Genomic DNA, 23372 nt, shown 5'->3' with positions numbered 1-23372 from the left:
ATTAATTACAGTATGATGAATCAACGTAATAATAACTAAAAAAAAAAACAGCACTAGATCAGTGGGTTAGCAACAATAAAGACACACAATCTGTAGTTTCATTTGTACATTTTTTATGTATTTAATTTATATATGCTCCAAAACAGCGCAAATATCTTTCAAATCTACAAACATAACCATAATTTCTGCTATATACATATGTACATGTATAATCAACATAGACGTAACAACTCCTTTCTAAAAGCAATATATACATTAGGGTTACAAAAACCAGGATCAATCTCTCGGGCACAGGGAACTCATCAATACGTGGCTATGTTTTCATAGAAGGATGGAGATCAAATTCAAACGCAGGGAATTTGTCATACTCCTGACAGCATATGCGTCGTTCATTACCTTTCACTTTACATCACTCATCACTTGTGTCCTTGCACGGAACTAATTAATCAGCATACAGCGATAAAATTGTTTCAGGTGTTGGTTAGAATCATGTTGCACATTCTCTAGATAAAGAGAATGCATGTTTATACATTATTACTACAGACAAATGTTGAGACGGATTGTTTGTGTTTTCTGACATCACTTCCTGCCTCATCACTGTGAACCCAGTGACCTCGGCGTTGTTCAATATTTCTCAACAAAACGTGCTATTGGTGGCAGTGATGTGAAGTGAAAGGTAGTGAGTGACGCATGCGCTGTACGGAGTATGGGAATTTTTTTTATCTAATTTAGACAGAGCACAAATACAAAGCATAACTTCAAATACATTGACTTTAAATAAATTGGTCAAAATTAATTCATTTTGTTCAAGATATAGCATGATTAATAAAACAATGAAAAACCACTGCATGCAATCCTTTCAAATGTTTTTCTTTCAGATCTGATTTATGCACTGGTAATCTTTGAGATTTTAATTATAGATGACTCAAGGTTGAAGTACAGGGTTCTGTCATGTTCTTACACTTCATGCTACCCTAATTTCTTCAAACTTTTCAACTGCCTCTGCAGTATATGGAGTGTAAGGAGAAATAATTTGTGCAATTTTATGAAGCTTGTATCTTCAGTAACACAAAGAAATCGTTTTAAATGTCATTTAAATAATGACAGTAATCACTTAAATAATGATAGTATGCATAAATTCCACTGAAAAAAAGCATTTGTAGTTGAAAATGTTGAAGACTTACAGTAGGTAAAGAGACTATGTAATCTAACACTGTGTACAGCTATGTATAAGTTAGCCCATGACTGACCAGGACTACACAACACTGCATCAACACAAACTATTTAGCACATACCAAAGTGTCAAATCCAAGAAGTTGTACTACAGAAAAATGGAACTTTCCTAGACAATGGGTACTACAGAGAAACCTGTTGAATGATTGGTAGAGCGCAGCGAGAAAAAAAAGGACAGTATGTGCTAAGGTGTAATAATGTTACATACTCAACACTCTATAAAAGGCAGCATCTGGCAAAACATGTTGAACTTTCAGTCTAGCATGTTGGTAATTAATAATGATTCATCTACTCAATCGACAGTCTGAGAATTATGGCTGCTAATTAATTAATGAAGTCATAACATAGTACACTGTACGTGTACAATCAGCAGGTGCATTATACGCCATGAGTGAGATTTTAATTAAGTCAGTAATTGGGTAATCAGAAATCTTTCAGAAATGATTACTACATGTATAAAACAAACTAAAACTAAATTAACAAAACTACTCATGTAAGAAAATGAGGTTTTCGCCACAGTGAAGAATTATTACCATAGAAACCAACAAAACTGATTGCCATGGGAACAAGCCAAACAAAGCAAGTCTGTCAGCCAAGTACATGCAAATATCACAGATGTCTTAGTTAGATATGGTTCAAATATGGACTGTAAATATGTGCACATGTTGTAACCGCATTTCATGCAAATACAACTGTATCGGTTACACAAATACAGCTGTATAGGTCACCCAAATACAGCTGTATGGGTCACCCAAATACAACTGTATGGGTCACGGGTCATGCAAATACAGCTGTATGGGTCAAGCAAATCAAAGCTTATCCTACGCAATTTATATGTACAATCGGTACATGTACATGTATATATACTTATGTGAACAAGAGTGGCAAAAAACAGCCATATGTATAATCAAGAGTGACAAATATCACAGAAGTATAAATTATGTGGACTGGGTGTGCATTTAACGTTTTAACTATTTAGACATTACAGGAAGAAAATATATTAACTGAAAACAATGATTTAATATAATATAGCAGCTTGAACACTTTGTAGTACGTGCAGTTAAAAATATGTGACAAACCCTGCATGTATACAACTGAGACAAGCTTAGTGTAACCGCGTCAGCGTTTAGTGTTGACTATAACATCTAACCAGGCTTGTAATGACGAGTCTAATAGATGTATGCTGACAAACAACGTTTTTTCATTCAGGTGATGTTAAGTATTTCAAAATTTTTAGTAGATTTAAAATGAACGAAACCATAGGTGACAGTGTATAGGTCTCTTATGTCATAAAATGACATGAATGATTTGCAAAAAAAAAAAAAAAAATACTGTGCTAATCTGAAAATCTGGAATACACTTTACTACAGTATGATTAATCAACAATGATCTACTCCCCATGTCTCCCCCTCTGTGAAGGTACTGCCCCGAAATGTGCACTGCCACTCAAATTCCCTGCGTCTTGTTCACTGATAGACGTGTACACCTTAATATACACTTTATACCACATAAACAATGTACGCACTAAATCCATTAAAAATTTCGAAACTGGGCAGTCTTCATAGAGCTCAAGGATGATGGGTGTAACGCCAATCTCCTAAACATTCTCTGCTTATGAAGGCCAGAATGCACTCATGCCAGAACCCGGACCCAGGCTGGAACACACTCATGCCAAAACCCTGGCCTAAGCCAGAACACAGACCCAGGCCAGAACAGGGTCCCATGCCAGAACAGGATCCCATGACAGAACACTGTCCCTGGTCAAAATTGTTCAGTAAGATAATCTCTTCATAGCTTGGAAACAGATTGTCTTAAAGACTTTCAAACCAGACAGGTATACAGTAATGTAATAAAATATTTCACAGTTAATTATAGGTACCTTAGACGATACAGTTCAAATAAGATGGATGAGACAGATTAATCAAGATTAGCATACCGCGAAAAGTAAAAAAAAAATGAGTTCAAATGTATAAAATCTTGGACGGACATGTGTATATATAACCAACAGTTACAAAATTTTAATCAAAAGACACATTCCTATATGTATAAATATTCAAAAGGGAGTTTATGAAGGTGCTAATCACCAAATACGGCAATTGTGTTTAAAATGTCATATCTGACAAGTTATATAATTTTACATAGAAGTTTACAGCAAAATAAGCTCAAGCTGCAAGTGTGAAACTGCAGGTAATCCCAAACTTTATCTAAAATAATTATCAATCTATGCATATCTGCCAGTCTTGAGAATCACTGAGGTATTTCACTATGTAATTACTAAACCTGTACTTAATTCAGATATCATGGACAAATGATAACTATGGCATACGCTTTCAATAATAACTGCGTAAACAACAACTTAATGTTTTACAGAATTCTCACTAAATTATTTCCGAGATGGTGGTGCATGGTCAGTTTTGCAACAATTAAGTTAAAGATACAAAAAGCTTTCAATAATGACTGCGTAAACAACAACTTAATGTTTTCCAGAATTCTTACTAAATTATTTCCGAGATGGTGGTGCATGGTCAGTTTTGCAACAATTAAGTTAAAGATATAAGAAGACCATAATATATCAAACAAAACAAAAGATATATTTGTTTCTGATATATACAAACACATTTATAATTGATTATTACCAATGAAAACTTTGAACTAGATGTAGTTTAGCCATTGATACATTCATGGGTTGTTTCAATAGTGAGTAATGAGAAAATTGAAACTAAAGGTAAAGTGTCAAAAATTTACTACCTGTAAACAATTTTAAAACTATTCAAAAAAGGAATGTACTGAATTTTATACAAAATGGTAATATGCTTGAATTTTTATACATCTATGACAGACAACTTTATACTTCATACCTGACAACAATAAATTAAAAAAAAAAAAAAAATTAAACAAAAACAAACAAAACAGCCGTTGACCAGCAACCACTGCAAAATCAAAGAATATATGCACTAAAGAATAAATTAATTAAAGAAAAACAATGCAGGGGTGAAATTAATTATTAAAATACGTAATGTTTTCACTGATATGTATTTGAGTATAATACCCACATATAATGTAAGAGGAAGATAACTGTTCAAAAGCAATGCAGAACAATATGCTAATGTCTTTAATAAAACAATTGTGCATTCGTCCAACCATTGTTTTTTTTGAAAAGCACTATAATTTTAGAAATCCCCAAAACAATCATGCGCACAGATAGCAAACTGTAACTCCTTATATATATATATATATATATATATATATATATATATATGTATGTATAAATATGTTTTATCACTGGTATGGGGCTCCCTACCATCATAACATTCAGATTTAGGACACAAAATGTCTGATCCTTTAAACACAACAAAACAAGACTCAGATCCAGCTGAGATTCACAACTTTAACATGCATGGAGTGATCATCTTAATTCTGTTCGTACATTTCTGGAAAATATAAAGCTCCTAACTTCATAACATGTCAATATCACCAACAATAACAACACCACTACAATGCTCTGGTCTGCCATAACAAAGAAAGCATCTCATCAAATATGCATAACAAGTTCAGATAACATCTGTGAATAATTCTGCTCAATACTCAGCGACGGCAATGAAATGGGTTTGTCCCCCGTTTCTAAGGTGATCATGTGCAGTGACGACTGGCCGGAACATCCCATCTGTTGCCGATGTTCTAAACTTAGGTTGGGAAACATTTTTTCTGTGACAGCGTCGGCCAAATGAGGGTCATTCCCAGACAATAAACCTTGCTTTGTGCTCTTGCCTAGGAATACTTTTCTGGGTCTGTGAGGAAATGAACATATTACAATTACAATGTAACGAAAACACAAACAACAGGCTAAATGTACAAATAAACATCAATTTAACACTGAACAAAATAAAAAATGTCAGTACAATAATCAGCTATTTATTTATTTATTTGATTGGTGTTTTACGCCGTACTCAAGAATATTTCACTTATACGACGGCGGCCAGCATTATGGTGGAAGGAAACAGGGTAGGGCCCGGGGGAAACCCATGACCATCCGCAGGTTGCTGTCAGACCTTTCCATGTACGGCCGGAGATAATCAGCTATTAACTAACAAACCATGACTCGAAGTTAAGGCTAATTCACTATAAATAGCCAGCAAAACTGTCCAAACTGCCAGCCTTGCTGTAAGAGATACAATGTACTAGTCCACCTGTGCTGAATGCAGTTCAAACATGGTGCAAACTGGGGAACAAATTTAGTATTTAGACACCAAATGTTCAAATTAGGCAACAGTCAAGGTGGGCGATTCTACAATGCTATTTTTGACATCGATATAATACAAAGTTATAGCCTCAAGGGATTAAATCGTCATAGGACACTTATTAAGTGTTATCAACTTTAAATCATATAGTCTAAAGTTAAATGCTTATGTTACATTTCAAATTTTGACATCAGTCAATCACTCCTCCCCACATCACCTCTCATCCACCCTCCAGCTGCCTGTACACAAGTTATCTATGTCATCAGGCTTTACTTTGCTATTACTGCCACAGTAGGCCTAAATACTTTTTCAAATTTGTTTTATATGATTGACAGAGAATGATTTTTTAATTTAGGACCAATGTTGTTACATATGAAAAGTTCACCTATTAAGTCATCGAGCAGATAAAAGGCACTGGATTGTTCCACAACTTTCTCACCTTCCTCGTTTGAAGTTGCCTTGGCTGACGGATTTGCGCGACGTCTTGTTTTCAATCACATCAAACAGCCTGAAGAGCTGATCTGTGTCGGCCACAGTGATTTTCCGTTCTCGACACTGACTTGGTCGAGACGGAACCTTTTTGCATGTCTCTCGATCCTCAGGAGGTGTGATTGGTCGAACATCTAAATTAGAGAAATCACAGGTTTTCTTGTTGAGAAAGAAAACAAGCTGCAAATATGGGGATGACAATTTTAATCCCCATTACATGCATGCATTGAATTTTAAGGGATAGCAAAATCCTATTAATGCATTTGTCGGGGTACATAAAAGAACTATTTAAAGTAGACAAGACATTATTGTATACTATTGTATAATCACATAAAACACCTACATTAATGCTTGATAGTATGGTTAGATGTACTAATGATTAGATCGATATAAAATATGTTTTTAGCCATCAGAAGCACATAACAAGCAGGTATAAATAGCTGAACATAAAACAATTATAATAAAGCTCTCCTGATCATGTAAAGGCTGATGGAAAGCTGCTGTTTCTGTTTGGTTCAGTATATGATTGGGAACAAAAAGCCATCTACGACAGTTCGAGTTCACGTGAAAAATTCAAAATGAAAAGCAAAATTAATAGTACATGTATATCACGCAGCAATCACTGGGTCTTCTAATCACTGCAGACAAGGCTTTTATCTTCTCCAAAATTATATACGAAATAGGTTACATCTAATGTAGAACATTGCCTGGTGTGGACAACTTGAAGTTGGTCCAAGTGGCGAGCTAAATTGTGCTCACAAATCAGGGAATATCAATTAAAATTGATAGTAAATCATGGAGTAATCAGTGGGTCTTCTATTCACTGCAGACAAGTAACCTTTGTTCTCTGAAACTATATATGAAATATGTTACATTTAATGTGGTAGGCTACACTGACTGCTTAAAACAAGTTGGTGCAAGTGGTATACTCTCCTTTTTTATTGTGCTTGTAAATCATGGTTGAACAGAGGAAAATAATGCGTATTTACACAGCCTGGAAATGGCATGTGTTGTCGTGAAATGTTGAGCAATTACGCCCACTCTGTATACTCTGTATATCTCATAAAATATTAACCTGTGACATCCTCGTCTGAGTCTCGGATCTTCAGTGGTGGAAGAGTGGCGAAACATGTTGCTGGGGAGATATAATTGGGCGTGTTTGGCTGTTGCCAGAAGGATTGTGGGAGAGCTCTTAATCGCATCGGCAAAGGATCTGAAAATACACGTTTCATGAACAATACACCATATTTACCAATCATACCTTAAAACCTTGGGACTGGACAGAGACAATATCATATCACTGTAACCTATAACTTAAAATCAATTTACCAATTTAGTATAAAACCCACACACAAATAGATTAAATGTTTGACTAAGCATCATAAGACTGGTTCTTGGTATATGTTAATATAAATATTACTGGTAAATGGTCTTATGTTTACTGGTGCACATCTGATTAGGGGCACCATTAGATCCAAGGGAGATAACCTCATACAGCCAATGTGGTTTAATAAATGTGCACAGGCAGTGTCATTATTTCTGTAATTAATGGTAAAACAGTCAGTCCCTTAATTAACATCAACCTGTTTAAAATGGATTATACAAATTGACTATGCATGTAAGCGATGAGTAGGTCTATAAAAGTTTTCATTTGTTTCAATAAAAGATTACGGTCTTTGGCATAAATGTACATGAATGCATATCCAAATAAATATCTGTTCCACCTTTTATTGTGACGTGTTCTCCCTGTGGTAAACTAACAATATCATCAATAATACATCACCGTAGTTCAGATTTTATTCTTTCTAGCTTCACAACAGTTTAAGCATGAAAAGCACGAAAGCATGAGGTCATCAGACAATTATAGTCCACCACAGTTGACAACAAGTCTAATCTTGGGCCTTGAGCCAAAACAGACAAGCACATTAACATTCTTGGCAAATTTCCTGAAATTGGTTTTCACACAAACAACTTACAACATTACCTATGGCATATATCACCCTATGGCTGACTGAACATTTTTTCAGACGAAATAAGTACAAAGGAATCACAATTTATAGTCAAAACATAAACAGAAAAGCCAAAACCAAAATAATAAGAAAAAAACAAAACAATACAAATCTCTTAGTGGTTGTATATCTCTAAATGTGATGCCCGATGTTTGTTATATTAAAATCTAAGGAGAGTGTACAATACCACTCCCTTCAAGTCACCTTAAATTATCCTGATGAATCGAGTGTATACATACATACTATTAGTTAAAATACAAATTAAGGTAATTAACATGCACACTGTCAATCTTCAACTTTTTTAATCACTGAAGTACTTTTTTCAGTTTATTTTATATGCACATGATTATTTGAAAAATAATGCTAAAAATAACTTGTTTGTATCATTAAAGATACAAGCTTCATAAAAATGGCCAAAGTATTTCTCTACTCCTCACTGTTCTCTCAGAATGTTTCATAGTATTAGTTGCAGAGGTGGTATGTATATGTAGGGTCTTTTGTTGTATTAATAATTTTTCAGTCATGTGACTACTTAGATTCATTAGGTGTTTGTGTGTGTGTATATATATATATATATATACTGTGTCTTCTTGTGACAGGGTCCATGCCGACAAAGTTCTGCTGCTACTGAAGAATCATGCAGCAGATACCAGACATGACATGACACCTCAGCAAGGCACATTATACTGACACCGGACCAACCACTTGTGTTTCCTTACTCTAACCTCTCAGTGCTGGGCGCCAAGTTAGGCAGCAACATGTACCATTTTTAAAATCTTTGATACATATATGACTTAACCAGGGTTTGATCCTCGGTACACTGACTTCGCGGCAGAGGCTCTGACCATTATTTGTACAAAATCTGAGATTAATCAACCAGCAGATTGAGAAAAAAATGCTGTAAAAAGATAATGAATTAAATGTTTTTGATAAGACAATTGATATATGTAAAATTGACTGAATTTACAATATTTGTTGCATTGTATTTTAGGTGCTGACTACACAAAGTTTATTTATAACTGTGCAAGTACATGCTGATTGGAGTACAAATTGACCATAGTAAATAACAGGTTAATGGGATAGAAATTCCTTGTTATGGTAATGAATGTGTTTTATCCCCCTTAGGTGCGGTGTACACAAAGTCTGACAATGTATGAGTCGGTAGATTGTCCACAGTAAAACTGGACTTTAACAGAAAGATTAACTGGATACATCGACAGATGGGGAAAATGTTACATCGCATGTATATCCTCTCCATGAACTATTTTAGCGAGGCAATAATTATTCACCAATTTTCAACTGCAGATTCACTTTAATAACAGTTATTTCATTCAAATACAAGTACCTACGCCATATTTAGGCCCTTAAGTCAATGACCTAAAGTTTCAGCCACAAAAGTGCATATTCAGGGGCAAATAAATGTCAGGCACGAACAAAATTTATGGTCATTTTCTTATATTAAACCATTAGTTACCAGGATAAAGTAATCTTATATGGAGAAAAAGTAAGTGGTTTGTACTTGTATTATCCGATTTATTACACCTCTGACTATAAATAATATCAATTTCTTTGCACAGATATGATATTTCTTGACTGGCTCAATACAACATTACCACCTGCAGTGCAGATAACACACGTGTGAGCTGGTAAACAACAGAAACTTACAGGATAAGTAGTCTTATATATGATCCAGAAAACAGAAAACACATTAACATGACTTCCCCTGTGATGCTGAAATTTTTATGAACTGAGTCTAACTTTCATTAAATGAAGTGTGTGAATTACCAAAGGCTTATTTTCAAAACATTCTGAATAACTGTTCACCCAATATAAAAATTTCTCCCGAAAGTTGACATGATCTTTGGTGATTAACACACATGCCACAGACTCTTAATAAAGTCTTCTGTTAAAAATGTTTTGAACAACTGCAAATTGAATAAAGTTTTTTCTCCTTTTTCATGGCCCACCTATACTAACCGTTAAAGTCTTACGTTGGAAAAAAATTCTGAATAACTTTGAATTTAAGAAGATTCTGTACTTTTTCTAGCACACCCAATATAATAAGTTCTCCCAATAGGCGACAAGCTCTTTATCAATGACGTTGCATATTTGAATAAAGCGCATTTTAAGAGCAATGGTTTCTCTACCTGATTTTTTCTGTCCGCAGACATTATCATGGTTAAATTGCCTGAAATGTTTCATTGAACAGTAACCTGTGCAATTTCAGATTATTATGCTGTTTGCCATACAGCAGACAAATGCATTTTAGTTTTAGCACTGTTCATATCATCTTTCATTCCTGCAAGGTATATATTTATAATTCAATATATGCTAGGACTACAATGTTCAATCCTGATAATGTCTATTAGCAACATATCTTTTAACAAAAAAAAAAAAACAGATTTATAGGCTTATGAACATGAAACTCTTAATGTTGTTAACATATAATATTTCTTTCAGTCTGTAATTAAATATTTAGACAATGTTACAACCTAAACCTAACTACATTTAAACTTCTCCAACATCACACAAGATACTATTCAAACAATTTTATACTGCTGCCACTAGATGCTGCTTCGCATATTTCTTGATTTTACATATAGATGTACCACATATTTTACTCATATTTTCACATTCCTTTTTTTCTACAACAATACATCTGCTTTCATTTAATTCACATTAGTTTACACTGTTGCTCAAGTACAACATATATTGTTCAAACGATCTAACATAAAACTATAAAGACACTATAAAGTGATTTTATTGCTAGTGCACAAATGCTGTAACATTTTCGATTCACGCCACATTTGTTACCACATGTTTGCAATAATGTTTCAATAAAACCAATAATACACGTATGTTGTAGTGCCACTAATTCTACTGGCATTTGTTCTAAATTGTTCACCGTTATAAACTTCCTCAAAACTTTGTTATCTGTTCACTAAAGCCTGATTTATGCACCGATTAAAAGTTTGAACCTTTAACATTTATCTAACCTCTTCATACTTGCAGAAGCAACATTAAATTTAAAAGGGCGAGCCTTACCTTTCTTAGGCCTGGCTTTGGGAGCTAATTCCTGCTCGGGTGTCCTTGTACTTAATCTGTCCGTCACTGTTAGAGTTTTCTTTTTCTTCGATTTCGGTTTGGTCACCTCGTGGGCGTGATGCGTAAAACCGGGCTGTCGCACATACACGGGTCCACTAGCCGTGCTGCTGTCCCCCGGGGAACTCACGTTTTCGTAGTCTACTGACCCCACCGGACTCACGGGGCTCTGTAAGGGACTATCTATGCACTTCCGGGCTTCAGGGGGTCCTTCCGTCTGCCCATCTTTCCAGCTGTCGCACGTTTCCTCCTCGTCGCTGGTTGTCGCAATCGGTTCAGAAGGCCCACGTTTGCCTCCTGTCATTTTCGGCACGAACCGCCGTCGGTTCAGGCCGGTAGGGGGCAACCCGGTTGCCATAGTAACTGAGTATACGGGAATTATGGATGGTGCTTAAACTTACCTATAGGTAAAAAAGCACACATGACTGGTAAAGTTGTAAGGCAGTAAAAAGCATTTTACATCAGAAATGTCACAATTCATTGTGTTGGCTCGATTAAAGGCTGCATATGTACTACCGAAATTTATAGGCCTATCACATCTCCAACTATATCATTAGGCCTACAAGTTAAAGGCACACAACATGGGTAAATCACAACATGTAAGGCTTCTGAAGATAATCACAGATACAGGTAAAAATCATCCAGGTAAATATTACGGGTGGCTGTGGTGAAATTCCACAAAAATGGCTCGGATATTCCTTTGGCTTGGGTATGGATCGCCAATCTGTCACTGAAATAGACGTCTATGGGACTAACAACGTGGTCCTTGAGAGTGACAGCGCAAGTTCCTGCATGTCGGGGGGCAATGGTTGAGCGGACAATATGTATTTGCGTACTCTGCCTAGTGAGTGTAGAAAACACGACTATGAACAAACGTGCCGACCGTTATGGTTAAACCGCTGACCCTATTCAATCGCGGTTATTCATTCGTTCACCTGTCAACGTGGTCCCGTATCAATACAGGTGCAATCGGCACCCCTTGATTATATTTCACGCATAATCCAAATTTGGACTCCAGAGTTTGGTAAGGTGTTTATGAAATCCACACGATGTACATAAAATCGCCATTTTCAGTGTTGATGGAGATCGTAGGTGTTGTTGTACGCTGAGTCTGTTTCTACCGTCGCTCTGCCGACATCAGCCGTAACCGCCATGCCGGTTGGCCAGACGCGGCGCGCTTCCATGGTTACAATGTTGATCACGCTCATTCAGCTCTGTTTACCTGTCAATCAATCACCACGTGACAGTGATCTGAACACAGACACAGTTTAAACTCGTCATGATGTGCATGACGAGTCATCAACCGGCCATCATTAATTCCTGGCCTCTTCACTTACCATTAATCTTAAAGCAGTCAAATCGTAGATCTATCAACAAGTTGAATGTGACTGTTATACATGGAAGTAACAAACGATATATATATATATATATATATAGTGTCTACATCATAGTCATGCCTGTATATAAATTCTCTGTCTACACGATTATAGGATTTGGGCAAGCCAATGTATTAACCGTGCTAACTTTAACACAGTGCATTGTCATCATTCAGGTGTTGTTATAGTACCCTGATTAGCTTATTGAACTCTATACTAGTATGACCCAAAATGGCAGAACATGCAATTTGAAGGCAAAGTCATGTCATAGACTATTACTTTTGGCTCTGAAACTTAATTTTCCCCCTAGGATATCCTCCTACCATCCAACCAAACCTCCTATATCTTTGAATCAGCCTAAATGTTAACTTATATAGGTACCGGTAATGGACACAGTTTTAGTCATTTGTCCGACCTGACGCGAGTTAACTAATTTATTGCTGCTTTACAGGAATGCATTACTTAAGACACCCTATGTACCGACACTGCACGCAGCATGCAATCTTGGACAAGGTGAAACTACTACGGTACATAAATGCAGACTCTATATTCGATGAATATTTAAACTATTAACAAAAAGTTTAAACGGGATTCCTGTCTGCGATAGTTTCAAGTCTTGCAACTTCGGATCTCTGTTGCAACAGTACCTTACAAGAACTTTGAGATCTCATGTTATACAGATGTCATTTATAGTTTGTTTCATTTACAAAGATGTCTTTTAGAGAATAATGAAGTCAAAGTCCATTGCATTATGTCTAAGACATGCATTCAATAGACAGATATTTAGAGGGAGAGAGATCTGAGAAGCTTAATTTTGGTAAAACCTACAAAGCCTGTGTAAAAAGTGGCTATATTTTTGAAGAACAATTAAGTATGCTCTACAATGTCAAAAAGTCTGGAAAAAACAGGAATTAAGATATTTCCTTGCCTATCTGCCTCTCTCCCATCACCTGCGTCATGTTCCCATGAAGACCACAAGGTGGAAAGTACACAAACGGACGCCTAGGATAGTGATCTGTTACATATATCAGTATATATATAATCACCGTCACATCAGCTTTATTTAACACGAATGACCAAACTCCCCAACCCTCAAACAAATCTCCAAATGATCTGTTCACTTCTCAAAATCAGCCTTTCCACCAGAGATTGGGTCACAAGAATCTCCCTGAGACAAGATTGTTATCCGTTTTAAAGGAACTAGTTACATTTACATGGCTATGTGAGGGGTAACTTCCTGCACTAAAGCCTACATATAAGTTTGTTAGTCACAGATGAGGAAACCAAGAAACCAGAGAATTCAGAAGTTTTTGCAGGATTGAGAATGAGCTTTCAATGTAACCAAAAAACTGAAACCAGTCACTACACACTGTTGCAGGACTGCTACGAAAAAAATTAACTTTCAGTTCTGAGATAAACATGTCATTTGGGCATTCTAATTCAGAGGCCACTTTTACAAAACTTTGGAAATAATTTGATTCTATGAGTATATCATTGTTTGGTAGTTTCAAAAGATGAACAAATCAGAGTACCAAAATTTGTGAAAGTTGCATCTGAACATGATGGAATTCACCTTACATTTTCAACAAAGTCATGTATTTCATGAAGTAGTTTTATTTACATATATACAAGCTTTGTGGAGTATTCAAAAGTTCAAAAGATGACAGAAAAAACATGCATTCTTTTATCAATGTCTATTCTCACGCAAACATTTCAGGATGTGTCGATTTATGGACATATAAACAAGACATTTTCAACATATACATGTATCAAACTAATTTTTTTTTAAATACGGAGGATCGTTTGATGAATATGAGCTGCTTTCTGAATTGTTATGATGATATACAGGTTAATACCTACAAAAAATTACACAAATCTTCTCAAATATTACTTTCACTGTCGATCAAACAATAGTGTTTGACTTGGAAATAAAAAAAATCTGGTTGACAACTGGATGCTTTTTGGATTGATAAAAACATCAGGATTCTCTACATTCATGATTTCTAATCTCCTAACCATTGATTAATCATCAACACAACTTTCAACTCCTTAACCAAAAATGAACATGTCAGCAAATTTTTCAGTTAAGCAGCAAGTATTAATATAAAACCCAAAATCAGGATTTAAATATCACAGAGTAACACTACCTCAAAATTCCTCAGAGTTCCAAGAATAACACTTAACTTTTCCATACAAATTCAAATATGATAAATGGCCCTTTGTCGTTTGCTGCGCCTGCAAATGGAGACACAAAATAAAGATCTGCTATATATATATGTATGTATATGATATACCTGATAAGATTGTAAATTGCAATCGGATAATTTCTTTAAAATTCACAAGCATCATCTGCGGTAGTATTTGGAGTATTTATCCCTGACTGGACTGTTGTGGCCATTCCTGTGTTTGTGTGAGCGCCTGTGAGGCTCAGGACTTCGGTATCGCATTTTGTCCTTATAATACTTTTTGTGGCTGTGCCGACGGTCAGGCGAGAGGCTGAGAGAGCGACTGCGACTCCTGGACAAGGAGCGCTTTCGGCGCTTTTCGTGTTTGTGGGAATGATGCTTCTCCTTGTAACGGTCTGGCGACAAACGATCCTTTTTCTGCTTCCTGACAGGAGACCTGTACTTTCTGGATTTGGGCGCAGGACTTCTGCTCGTGCTTCGACTTCTGCTTCTACTTGAGTGGGATCGAGACGATCTGTTGAATGACAGATTTATTAAGTATTATTATGGTGACAAACAACTTGAACACATCAATTATCTCAAGGAAAAGAAATAATTCATTAATCACATTAACTGCGGAATGTTTTCTTACCTCGACTTGCTGGAGTCCCGGTTATCTGGTGAATGATTTCTCTTCTTTGAATGGTTCTTTTCTCTATAAACATACAAAAATTATGGATCAGCAACTCTATAAATCTGCTTCTTCAGTTGAAAGTATTCCTTGGCATGATATCACAAAATTTACGTAAGACCTATAAATTGCACTGAAACACATTGTCAACCCTACATGCAGCAACCTACCCTAAAGCCTAATTCATCAAAATGAAAACTGCGGGGTAATTTAAAGCCTTGGTAGTCAATCTTACCAATCATTCACAGGTTGAATCTCAGAATAATTCAAAAAATGTAGACATGTGTATCTACTCTAAGTGTATACAAGGATTATTAGTGGAAATTAGTGGTTTAAATGTGTGTGTGGGTCTTCAAAGAAAACCCCAATAAGAGTAACCTCTTGCAACAAATATCATTCCCTAGGAGCTACACCTTACATATATAATGTTTCAGTATCAGTACTTACACTGGGGTTCCATTTCCATGAATGTCTAAGTCTGATTTCACTTTTTTCATTGTTCCCAAGAGTGATGGATTAGGGCTCACATTCCTAGGGGTACCTGAAGAGGAAGGAACTATCATCACAACATGCTGGGCAAAGAAAACTTTTGTCAATAAAATGAAAAACAGGTTAACCAGAATTTAACCTCGCAAAATGGTTATGTATGGCTGTCTACAGGAAATTTCACCACAAAATTTCAGTATTTCAACAAATTACCAGATGTCAATTACCCATGTCTTGACGTGCATTTCATTCTTTTGACAGCAGTCTGGACTTGCAGTTAACTATGAATGAAGAAAGACAATCACAAATGACAAAAACATCAAATATAACTTACATGGCCTGGAATTGGAGTTGGGTGTTCCCTGTTCAGATGTTATCCCTTTGGCCTTGAGTTTAGCTTCAATCTGGATTTTTTTGGCATCATTGACAATCTTCTCAAGTTCATCATAATTTGGCTGAAACAAAAAATAACTCCATGAGAAAATAAAACAAATTTCTTAATAGTAATAAATAATCAAATTGCTAAAAGATTCAAACATGGTTGCTAATCTGGGTGGGGTCAAGTCTGAAAACAACTGTAGGACTTCCTTGTTCAGTACTTAAGTGGATCAGCCAACATGAACTAACCTTTGGTCTGGCATACAGTTTGAGAACCGAGAGGCAGATGTCCTGTACTTCATCTTCCTTCACACCAAAAATGGAAAACCAGGCCGGTGAGTTCGGAAGTGGAATTTGTAGCTGTCTGGCAGCCAGGTATATGCAGGCACATCCGATTTTTTCTGGCTGATACTTCACAAACACATCTGTACGGAAACTGTCATTCATGTAGTTCCTGTAATGATAGGAGATGGGCCTCATTTCACATCACAAACTGTTAGGACTAGATCAGGCAATGATGACTGAACCTTCCAACATCAGCTCAGTGGTACCTTATTCTTGAAAAAAATCTCTTTCCAGAGTGACTTTTTGTTCACATCTTTTTCAACACCCTTCACACAAATTCCACGGCTTTCATTACAAGTGACTGCAGATAGCTAAGGACTAGAGAAATACAGTCCGTCTTCATAGAAAAAATAATTAACATCAATCATGAAAGTGGGGAATTTCAGCCAATTGGCGTTCCTCGTTTTCTAGCTGGCGCATCACTTGTAATTTATAAGCACATGGACTTGGATTAATATCTAGGACTCTCAAAACTTTTAATAACTGTTACAACACTTTCAAACCCACCAGGCCTTACCATTCCGTAGTACAACATATTTTCACCAACCAGACTCATTTCAGATCATTCAGTAAACCATCTGACACGTTGTTTGGGGATGTGCATCAATATCAGGACGTTCTTCAGTGAAGCTAGTAAAATTTCAAGCATTTCTGTGGTTTCATCTCATATTCACCAGCCCAAAGAAGCCTTGTCGGTGACAATGAACACAGCCTACACAAGGTCTTCTGCTCACAATACAAACAGACATGATTATTAACCAGTTCAAAAGGGGCAGCCACTGGCTGCAGTTAGATTTAGAGTTCTTGAACAGTAGAATTAACTCTACAATCAAGGAAACTAGTACACAGGAGAGACTTGGTAGAATGAGATTTTACACAAGTACACTCAGACTTGTTTCCGTGTAGCGATGGTCTGGTGCTGTAGGTCCTGGAACCACTGCTGTCAAACTGTCTGCTGCCTTGGCATGCTGCTCCTTGTCCCCAAGCCTCATGGCGCTGATGGGTTGTTGGCTGGCTAAGGTGCTAGGCAGTGGAGAGCATGTTGTTAGGCGATGGCGGGGTTTGTACGAGGTTTCCCTGCCGTTCTAAGGGGTGGTGCAATGCAACACTTCTACCCTCCTAGCTGGGGTAGCAAAAAGGAAAAATGAACAATTAATACAAGGTAACAAAATACTGCATTTAATTGATTCATTACACACATACTTCAAATTGACGGATTTGAGAGTCCTAGATAAAAGGGTATGGCTTGTCACCAACAAAACTTACCTCATTCACATACTTCTACGGGTGATGGGTGAAACTGTAAATTTTTATACATAGCAAGGCAAAAATTAATTCACCCTAATCAGATTAGTTCTTTTCTGAAATACAAAGGCAAATTACATTGTAATTGTGATGAGAAAGGGATACCTACCATGCTGTTTGCACAAGTTTCCTATTGCGTTCACATTCCAGAACTTGCAGATACATCACAATTATCTAGGGAGAAAGAACACAAACCGATTAAAGTTACACTGAAAGCTTTGCCAGATTTAGATATTGGTGAAGAATTTGTGCAGATCATAAATTTTCTTTAACACTTGTTTTAACCTGGATAACAAGACAACATTATGCTCTTACCACTGAAACATTACATTTCATAAGCTGGTCATAGTAGTAACTTTAATGTACGTATAGATTGGTTACCTTGTGAGGGTGCTGGACATGAACACAAAAGCCCAGTTCTTTGAGGACCCGTCTTTCTGCTTTGATAACCTGATTTTTCAGGTTAATATAGTGCTGGTCTAACACTAAAGGCTGTATTGTTCTGAAAACATACAATTTTAAATTGTTGTCCACATTTAAGGTGACAAATACAGGTTTACCATAAAACAATTTCATACCGATTTGCACAGAACCCTTTGCTGTGTTCCCTTTTTAATCCTCAACCTTCCAACTGACTGCTAAATGAGCTGTACAGTACATAAACAAAGACAGGTTTAAATTCCTTTATTTCAAATTTTTGCAACATCAAATTTACACCTGCACGTCATTCAATAAGATACATTGGCACATCCAAAAATTATCTGCAGTGGGTTGCCAAACATTTGAAATACATTCAACTCATTTTCAATATGAAAATACAGAGGAAAGATACACTGGACAGATGAAATACGCACCCTGAAGAATGTGACGACTAAATATAAATTGTTCAAGTGTGTGGTATAAGTATCTTATCGTTCACGTCCTAGCCACATAAGCTGAACTAACACCACGTCTGCATTTTTGCAGCAATATGGAGGTATTTATAAGAAAAAACATTCCCACATTTAAAATCACATTAAACTGAACAAACTCCTCATTCTTTTTCCATATGTAATTTTGGTAATCAACATTTTATGCCAAATTTAACCTATTTGTGCATTATGAACATGTGTAGGGAGGTTTTTAAATGGCACTTCACAGCTACAGGTCTTCGAATTCAAGGCATGTTAACCCACATTTACGAGTCTGGAGTATGAATTTGGACGTGTAGATCCCACTCCTAGTCTTCTACAAGTTTAAAAATCACACCTCAGAGACCTGTTTTGTTTATATTAATGGTTATTAGTTTCACGAAAAATATGCTCATTCTTTTCCTAGACTGATTTAAGCACATCTTAGTTAAGGTCAAAACAAATGGATAGTCTTAAAGCTTTCGTAGTCTTAATCTCAACCATCATCAACAACCATTAGTAAAAAAATGTTGAATGTTTTAATGGGTCATTAAGCCACAAACAGAATATCGGACACAAAATAATTTTCTTGGCACCATATCCTGTCATGATGTCTGAGTGTGTATATAACAAAGCCAACTTAACTTTTAAGGATAAACAAACTCAAATCTGCAATAGCTGCCACACCTCCCAGTATCTCACACATGCTCTTGTTTAGTGACGATAGATGGCTCATGTTAAAAGATCGCATGTCTAAATTTGACTAGCCAATGTTTGAACGTAAAAAATAAAAAAGACAGATGCTTAGTCCCTATAAATAATCTGTGTGGCAATGGGAAACATCTAGCATCAAACAGCCACAAAAATCAAGTTGTGTCATTCATCAATGAACCAAGTTCTCTGAAGTGCTTTTTGGTAAGATAAAAAATACTTCAAAATCACTTACAAAAATAAGAACATCACAATGTAAACTGCATACACTTCATACAACAGTGAGTGAGCGAGTGCTTGGGGTTTAACGCTGTACTTAATTCATAAAACAAAGAAGAATTTGCAATAAAAAGATAACCATATATGGTTGGTGCTAAGTTGAGCTTTCCCAGTTAAAACAAAGCATTACAACCAACACTTACTGGCATTACTTATGCCTTCGTATGAAGTAATACACTGTACTTACAAATGTCTCAGAAATGAAGACAGTTACAAGACAACGTATTGCAACAAAATTATTATAATGAGAGACGGCACAAATCCTGCTAACGTTTTCATACAATAAGTGAACTTGTTGGGGAGATCTCAATGTCCAAAAAAGAGACACCAATTGAAACTGAAATGTTCGTCTTCAGATGGATGCCATCCAGATATAAGGGACTTCACTTACATTAAAAATTTTTATGCTGTTCTGCCACATTAATTGCAACAGGTACATTTATCAATAAATACCGTTAAACTTAAACACTTTGCACAACCCTATTACAAATGTTACAACTTAAAATACAAAAAAAAAGTGTTGCACTACCTCTTAAATGTTCTTTATAAAAGTATATATGCATGGATGCTTCTGATTTTACGGAGTACTTAATTTTTTCAGTCATAGCGATATTTATGCATGACAACAGAAACCAGTGGTAGAAACTGGGAATTGATTCAGATCCAGAAAAGGTTCTATTCCACGGAATTTCCTATCTTTCCTGTACATTTTTGACCCCTCAAAACATATACGTTTACTGTCCATATATATTACAGTTCGGAAAGGATGCATGTTCTCCACTATGCACAGCCACTACTGTATGAACTGGTTTCCTAATGTCTAAGTGAATATTTCCGTAAGCAAATTTCAAGTACTTGTAATTTTGTAATGAAATACTCTTGCCCAAAGTAGGTCAGCATGACCACTCATGATTTTAAGCAAAAGTATGCATTAAACTATACAACTGTAAGGTAAAACTAAAGAGCAGGTTGAGTAAACGAGTTAAACTATTCCTCTCTATACATATTTCAAAAACCTCTACTGTTAGAATTAACCATATGTATGATTGAAAATGTAAACAGTTTACTCTTAAGCTTCACCAGACTGGCAGGGCCTGAATTATCAAGAATGAATAAGTTGGAAGTATTTTTGCTGTGTCTAGGTCATGCAAACATTTCCCTGGATAGGCTATTTTGTTGTTTGTATCATCATAATGTATCATGTAATAATTGATCATAAGCTGGTTTCATTCTTGTGTTGTTCCATGGGCACAGGGACCACTGCGATGATTTGGTTTCAGCTTCTCCTCCACATTTCATGAAGATGCATCTGATGAGTTTAGTTTCAATACATCCTGTCCAATAATCTGTGAATGTCCATGGCCTTGTCGAATATCAATGAAGTCATCTCGCCGGCTTCAGTTCCGGTCCAATGAATAGCGTATTGATAAATGTAGCAACATGACAACAAAGTGGAATTTTAATCATGTATCACATTGCTCAATACAATGGTGCAAAAATGCCTAAAATTGTTCTCACAATTCTTAAGATATCCTTCTGTGTCAACATTTAAAGCAACCATTGATGATTTGGTCAAAGACTTTGCACAGTGAACTTCAGAGGGTAAGAAGACCAAACAGTTAAACAAACACATCTTTCTGTAATATTCAATTAAATATTCAGTGAAGTGCTTTTCGGTTGAAAGGTTGAGGATTACGAACAGTTTTACAACTGCAGATAAATGGAGAATACCATGTTACCATACAAACCATTCGCCAGATGACGGACACTCAGAGACCCCTTCAGGAGTGGACATTCACGTCCAAACCACAACAGAGGCCCTTCTCCCGTTTAATTTCCAGCGGGTAGCTGTGCAAACCAGCAGAAAAAATGTGGTGTTAATAAAGTGAAACCCACGTAAGTCAACCCAACCCTTCTTATAAACTGACCCTCCCCATATTTCAAAGTCATTTCTTAGAAGAAAACATTTAAATGCTATCACCAGACCACTTACATGAGTGTCTACAACATGTAAATACAGCTACTCTCTATACAAAATGTGAATTTCTATTCATTTTTTTTTTAAAATCATTTTACATAAATCTATCACAGGTAAATTCTAGGCAGAGAAAATGTGGGCATTTTGCTATAAAATCAAAACACGAAGACATTAAAACAGAGGCATCCATCAGTTACATATAATTTCCTTCTCTGGTTTGAAAATCTGAAAACAAACTATTTGCAAATAATTTTATTACTTAAAAACCCCTTGAAATAAGGCACCACACAGTTCATGTAAGACCACCTATTCATATCCTCTGGGGGGATTATCAAGGTCAGATTAATTTGCCCCTGCACCTAAATAAAATTTAGGGGGGGGGGGGGGGAATTTTCAGGAAATCACACCCCTCACATCACAGAGAAACTAACAGAGAGTGATGCTGATAATAACTGACTTGGTCTTACAAACCACAGCAAGGGCAGCAATGATCGCAAGGCTTATTGCAAGGAAGCCTAATAAAGAAATGGAGTGCAACAGAATAAGCACACCTTTGTATGGGTCTAATGATTACTGAGGGCTTACAATCTACAAAAAATAAAAATTTATATGTTCCACCCACATGATGGGAAACATACAATTGTTTACGAGCCTTGCATATGGTTACTAGTGATCAATGCATTTCCTTTGCATTGACTTATGTAGTTTGACTTGTACAATATAAATATACATCAAGGACAAAAATACCATTTCTTTTTTTTTATAGCACCCAATACCAAAATAAGACAGATACTTACTTTCCATTTCGTACTTGTTTGACATGATGGAACACGTTGATAACATCCCGTATGCGTCTGGGAGCCTCTTCAATTTTAGAGGCGAGGTTTACACAAGCCATGGCCAACACCTGCAAAGTAAATTGTCCACGAGAATGAGTACACTTGTACACACTAGTGCTGTCTCATCCATTCTGTGGGTGTGTCTCCTTCCCATCATCAGCTATAAACAATACCATTATAATTTGTAGAACAGTTAAGCTTTCAGTTGATATCTAATCAAGGTTTAATGAAAATGGTTGTGGGAAACAAGAACTTACCTCCATGTTGTGTTTTACAAAGGATTTCGAATAATAAAATCGTTGAAAAAGCACCTGTCCCGTAGCCATAGCGACCTACAAAAAGAATAACAACAAATGATAACATCAAATTTCGCTAAGCTCATCAAACAATATGCAGAGAAAACTTATAATGAAACCGTACAAAAAACAACACACTACATGTGAAGATTTTCAAAAACCAAAATGGCGACTTGCCTGAGGAAGTTTTAACAAGATCCCTGCCGTCTGTATAAGTTCACATCCTAGTATTCTCAAATCCGTCTCTGTCTCGGAATCCAACCCATCTTGAAGTGAAGGTGTTGGAGACAATTTATCAGGTGGGATAAGCACATTATCTAAAGTTAAAATAACCTCACTAAAGTCGCGCACAAGAGTAGGCCCTTGCTTCTCGTCGGCCATTTCACAACGTTTTGAGGACGATGAGCCCGTTAACATTCGTACGCCTTGTAACATCCGGACTCTTTCAGTAAAGGGTAAATAACAATCGAAACTCTCCTATCCGAGCTTTTAAGATAGAGTAATGTGTACATCACTGGAATTACAAATCGCCTTTATATCCAATTACTATCGCATTTAAGCA

The 23372-nt window shown here is 36.2% G+C and overlaps 2 protein-coding genes across 2 annotated transcripts; both read right to left on the bottom strand.

The window, feature by feature from the left end:
- Nucleotides 1-4687: 4687 nt before the first annotated feature.
- Nucleotides 4688-11972, bottom strand: LOC135475896 (uncharacterized). Its single transcript, XM_064755846.1, has 4 exons — nucleotides 11015-11972; nucleotides 7036-7173; nucleotides 5911-6094; nucleotides 4688-5021 (listed from the first exon to the last, which is right to left on the bottom strand). The coding sequence occupies exons 1-4, from the start codon at nucleotides 11427-11429 to the stop codon at nucleotides 4766-4768; spliced, it is 993 nt and encodes a 330-aa protein (XP_064611916.1). The 5' UTR covers nucleotides 11430-11972; the 3' UTR covers nucleotides 4688-4765.
- A 2073-nt stretch (nucleotides 11973-14045) lies between these two features.
- Nucleotides 14046-23260, bottom strand: LOC135475899 (cyclin-L1-like). The gene is made up of 10 exons (XM_064755849.1): nucleotides 22988-23260; nucleotides 22772-22846; nucleotides 22473-22582; nucleotides 18199-18319; nucleotides 17927-17991; nucleotides 16417-16621; nucleotides 16124-16244; nucleotides 15751-15844; nucleotides 15265-15327; nucleotides 14046-15147 (listed from the first exon to the last, which is right to left on the bottom strand). The coding sequence occupies exons 1-10, from the start codon at nucleotides 23243-23245 to the stop codon at nucleotides 14793-14795; spliced, it is 1467 nt and encodes a 488-aa protein (XP_064611919.1). The 5' UTR covers nucleotides 23246-23260; the 3' UTR covers nucleotides 14046-14792.
- Between the last annotated feature and the right edge of the window lie 112 nt (nucleotides 23261-23372).

This window comes from Liolophura sinensis, chromosome 9 (assembly GCF_032854445.1).
Source record: "Liolophura sinensis isolate JHLJ2023 chromosome 9, CUHK_Ljap_v2, whole genome shotgun sequence".
In the NCBI taxonomy this organism is placed as follows: domain Eukaryota; kingdom Metazoa; phylum Mollusca; class Polyplacophora; order Chitonida; family Chitonidae; genus Liolophura; species Liolophura sinensis.
Note: the sequence above shows the minus strand (reverse complement) of the source record. Positions and strands in the feature narration are given on the sequence as shown.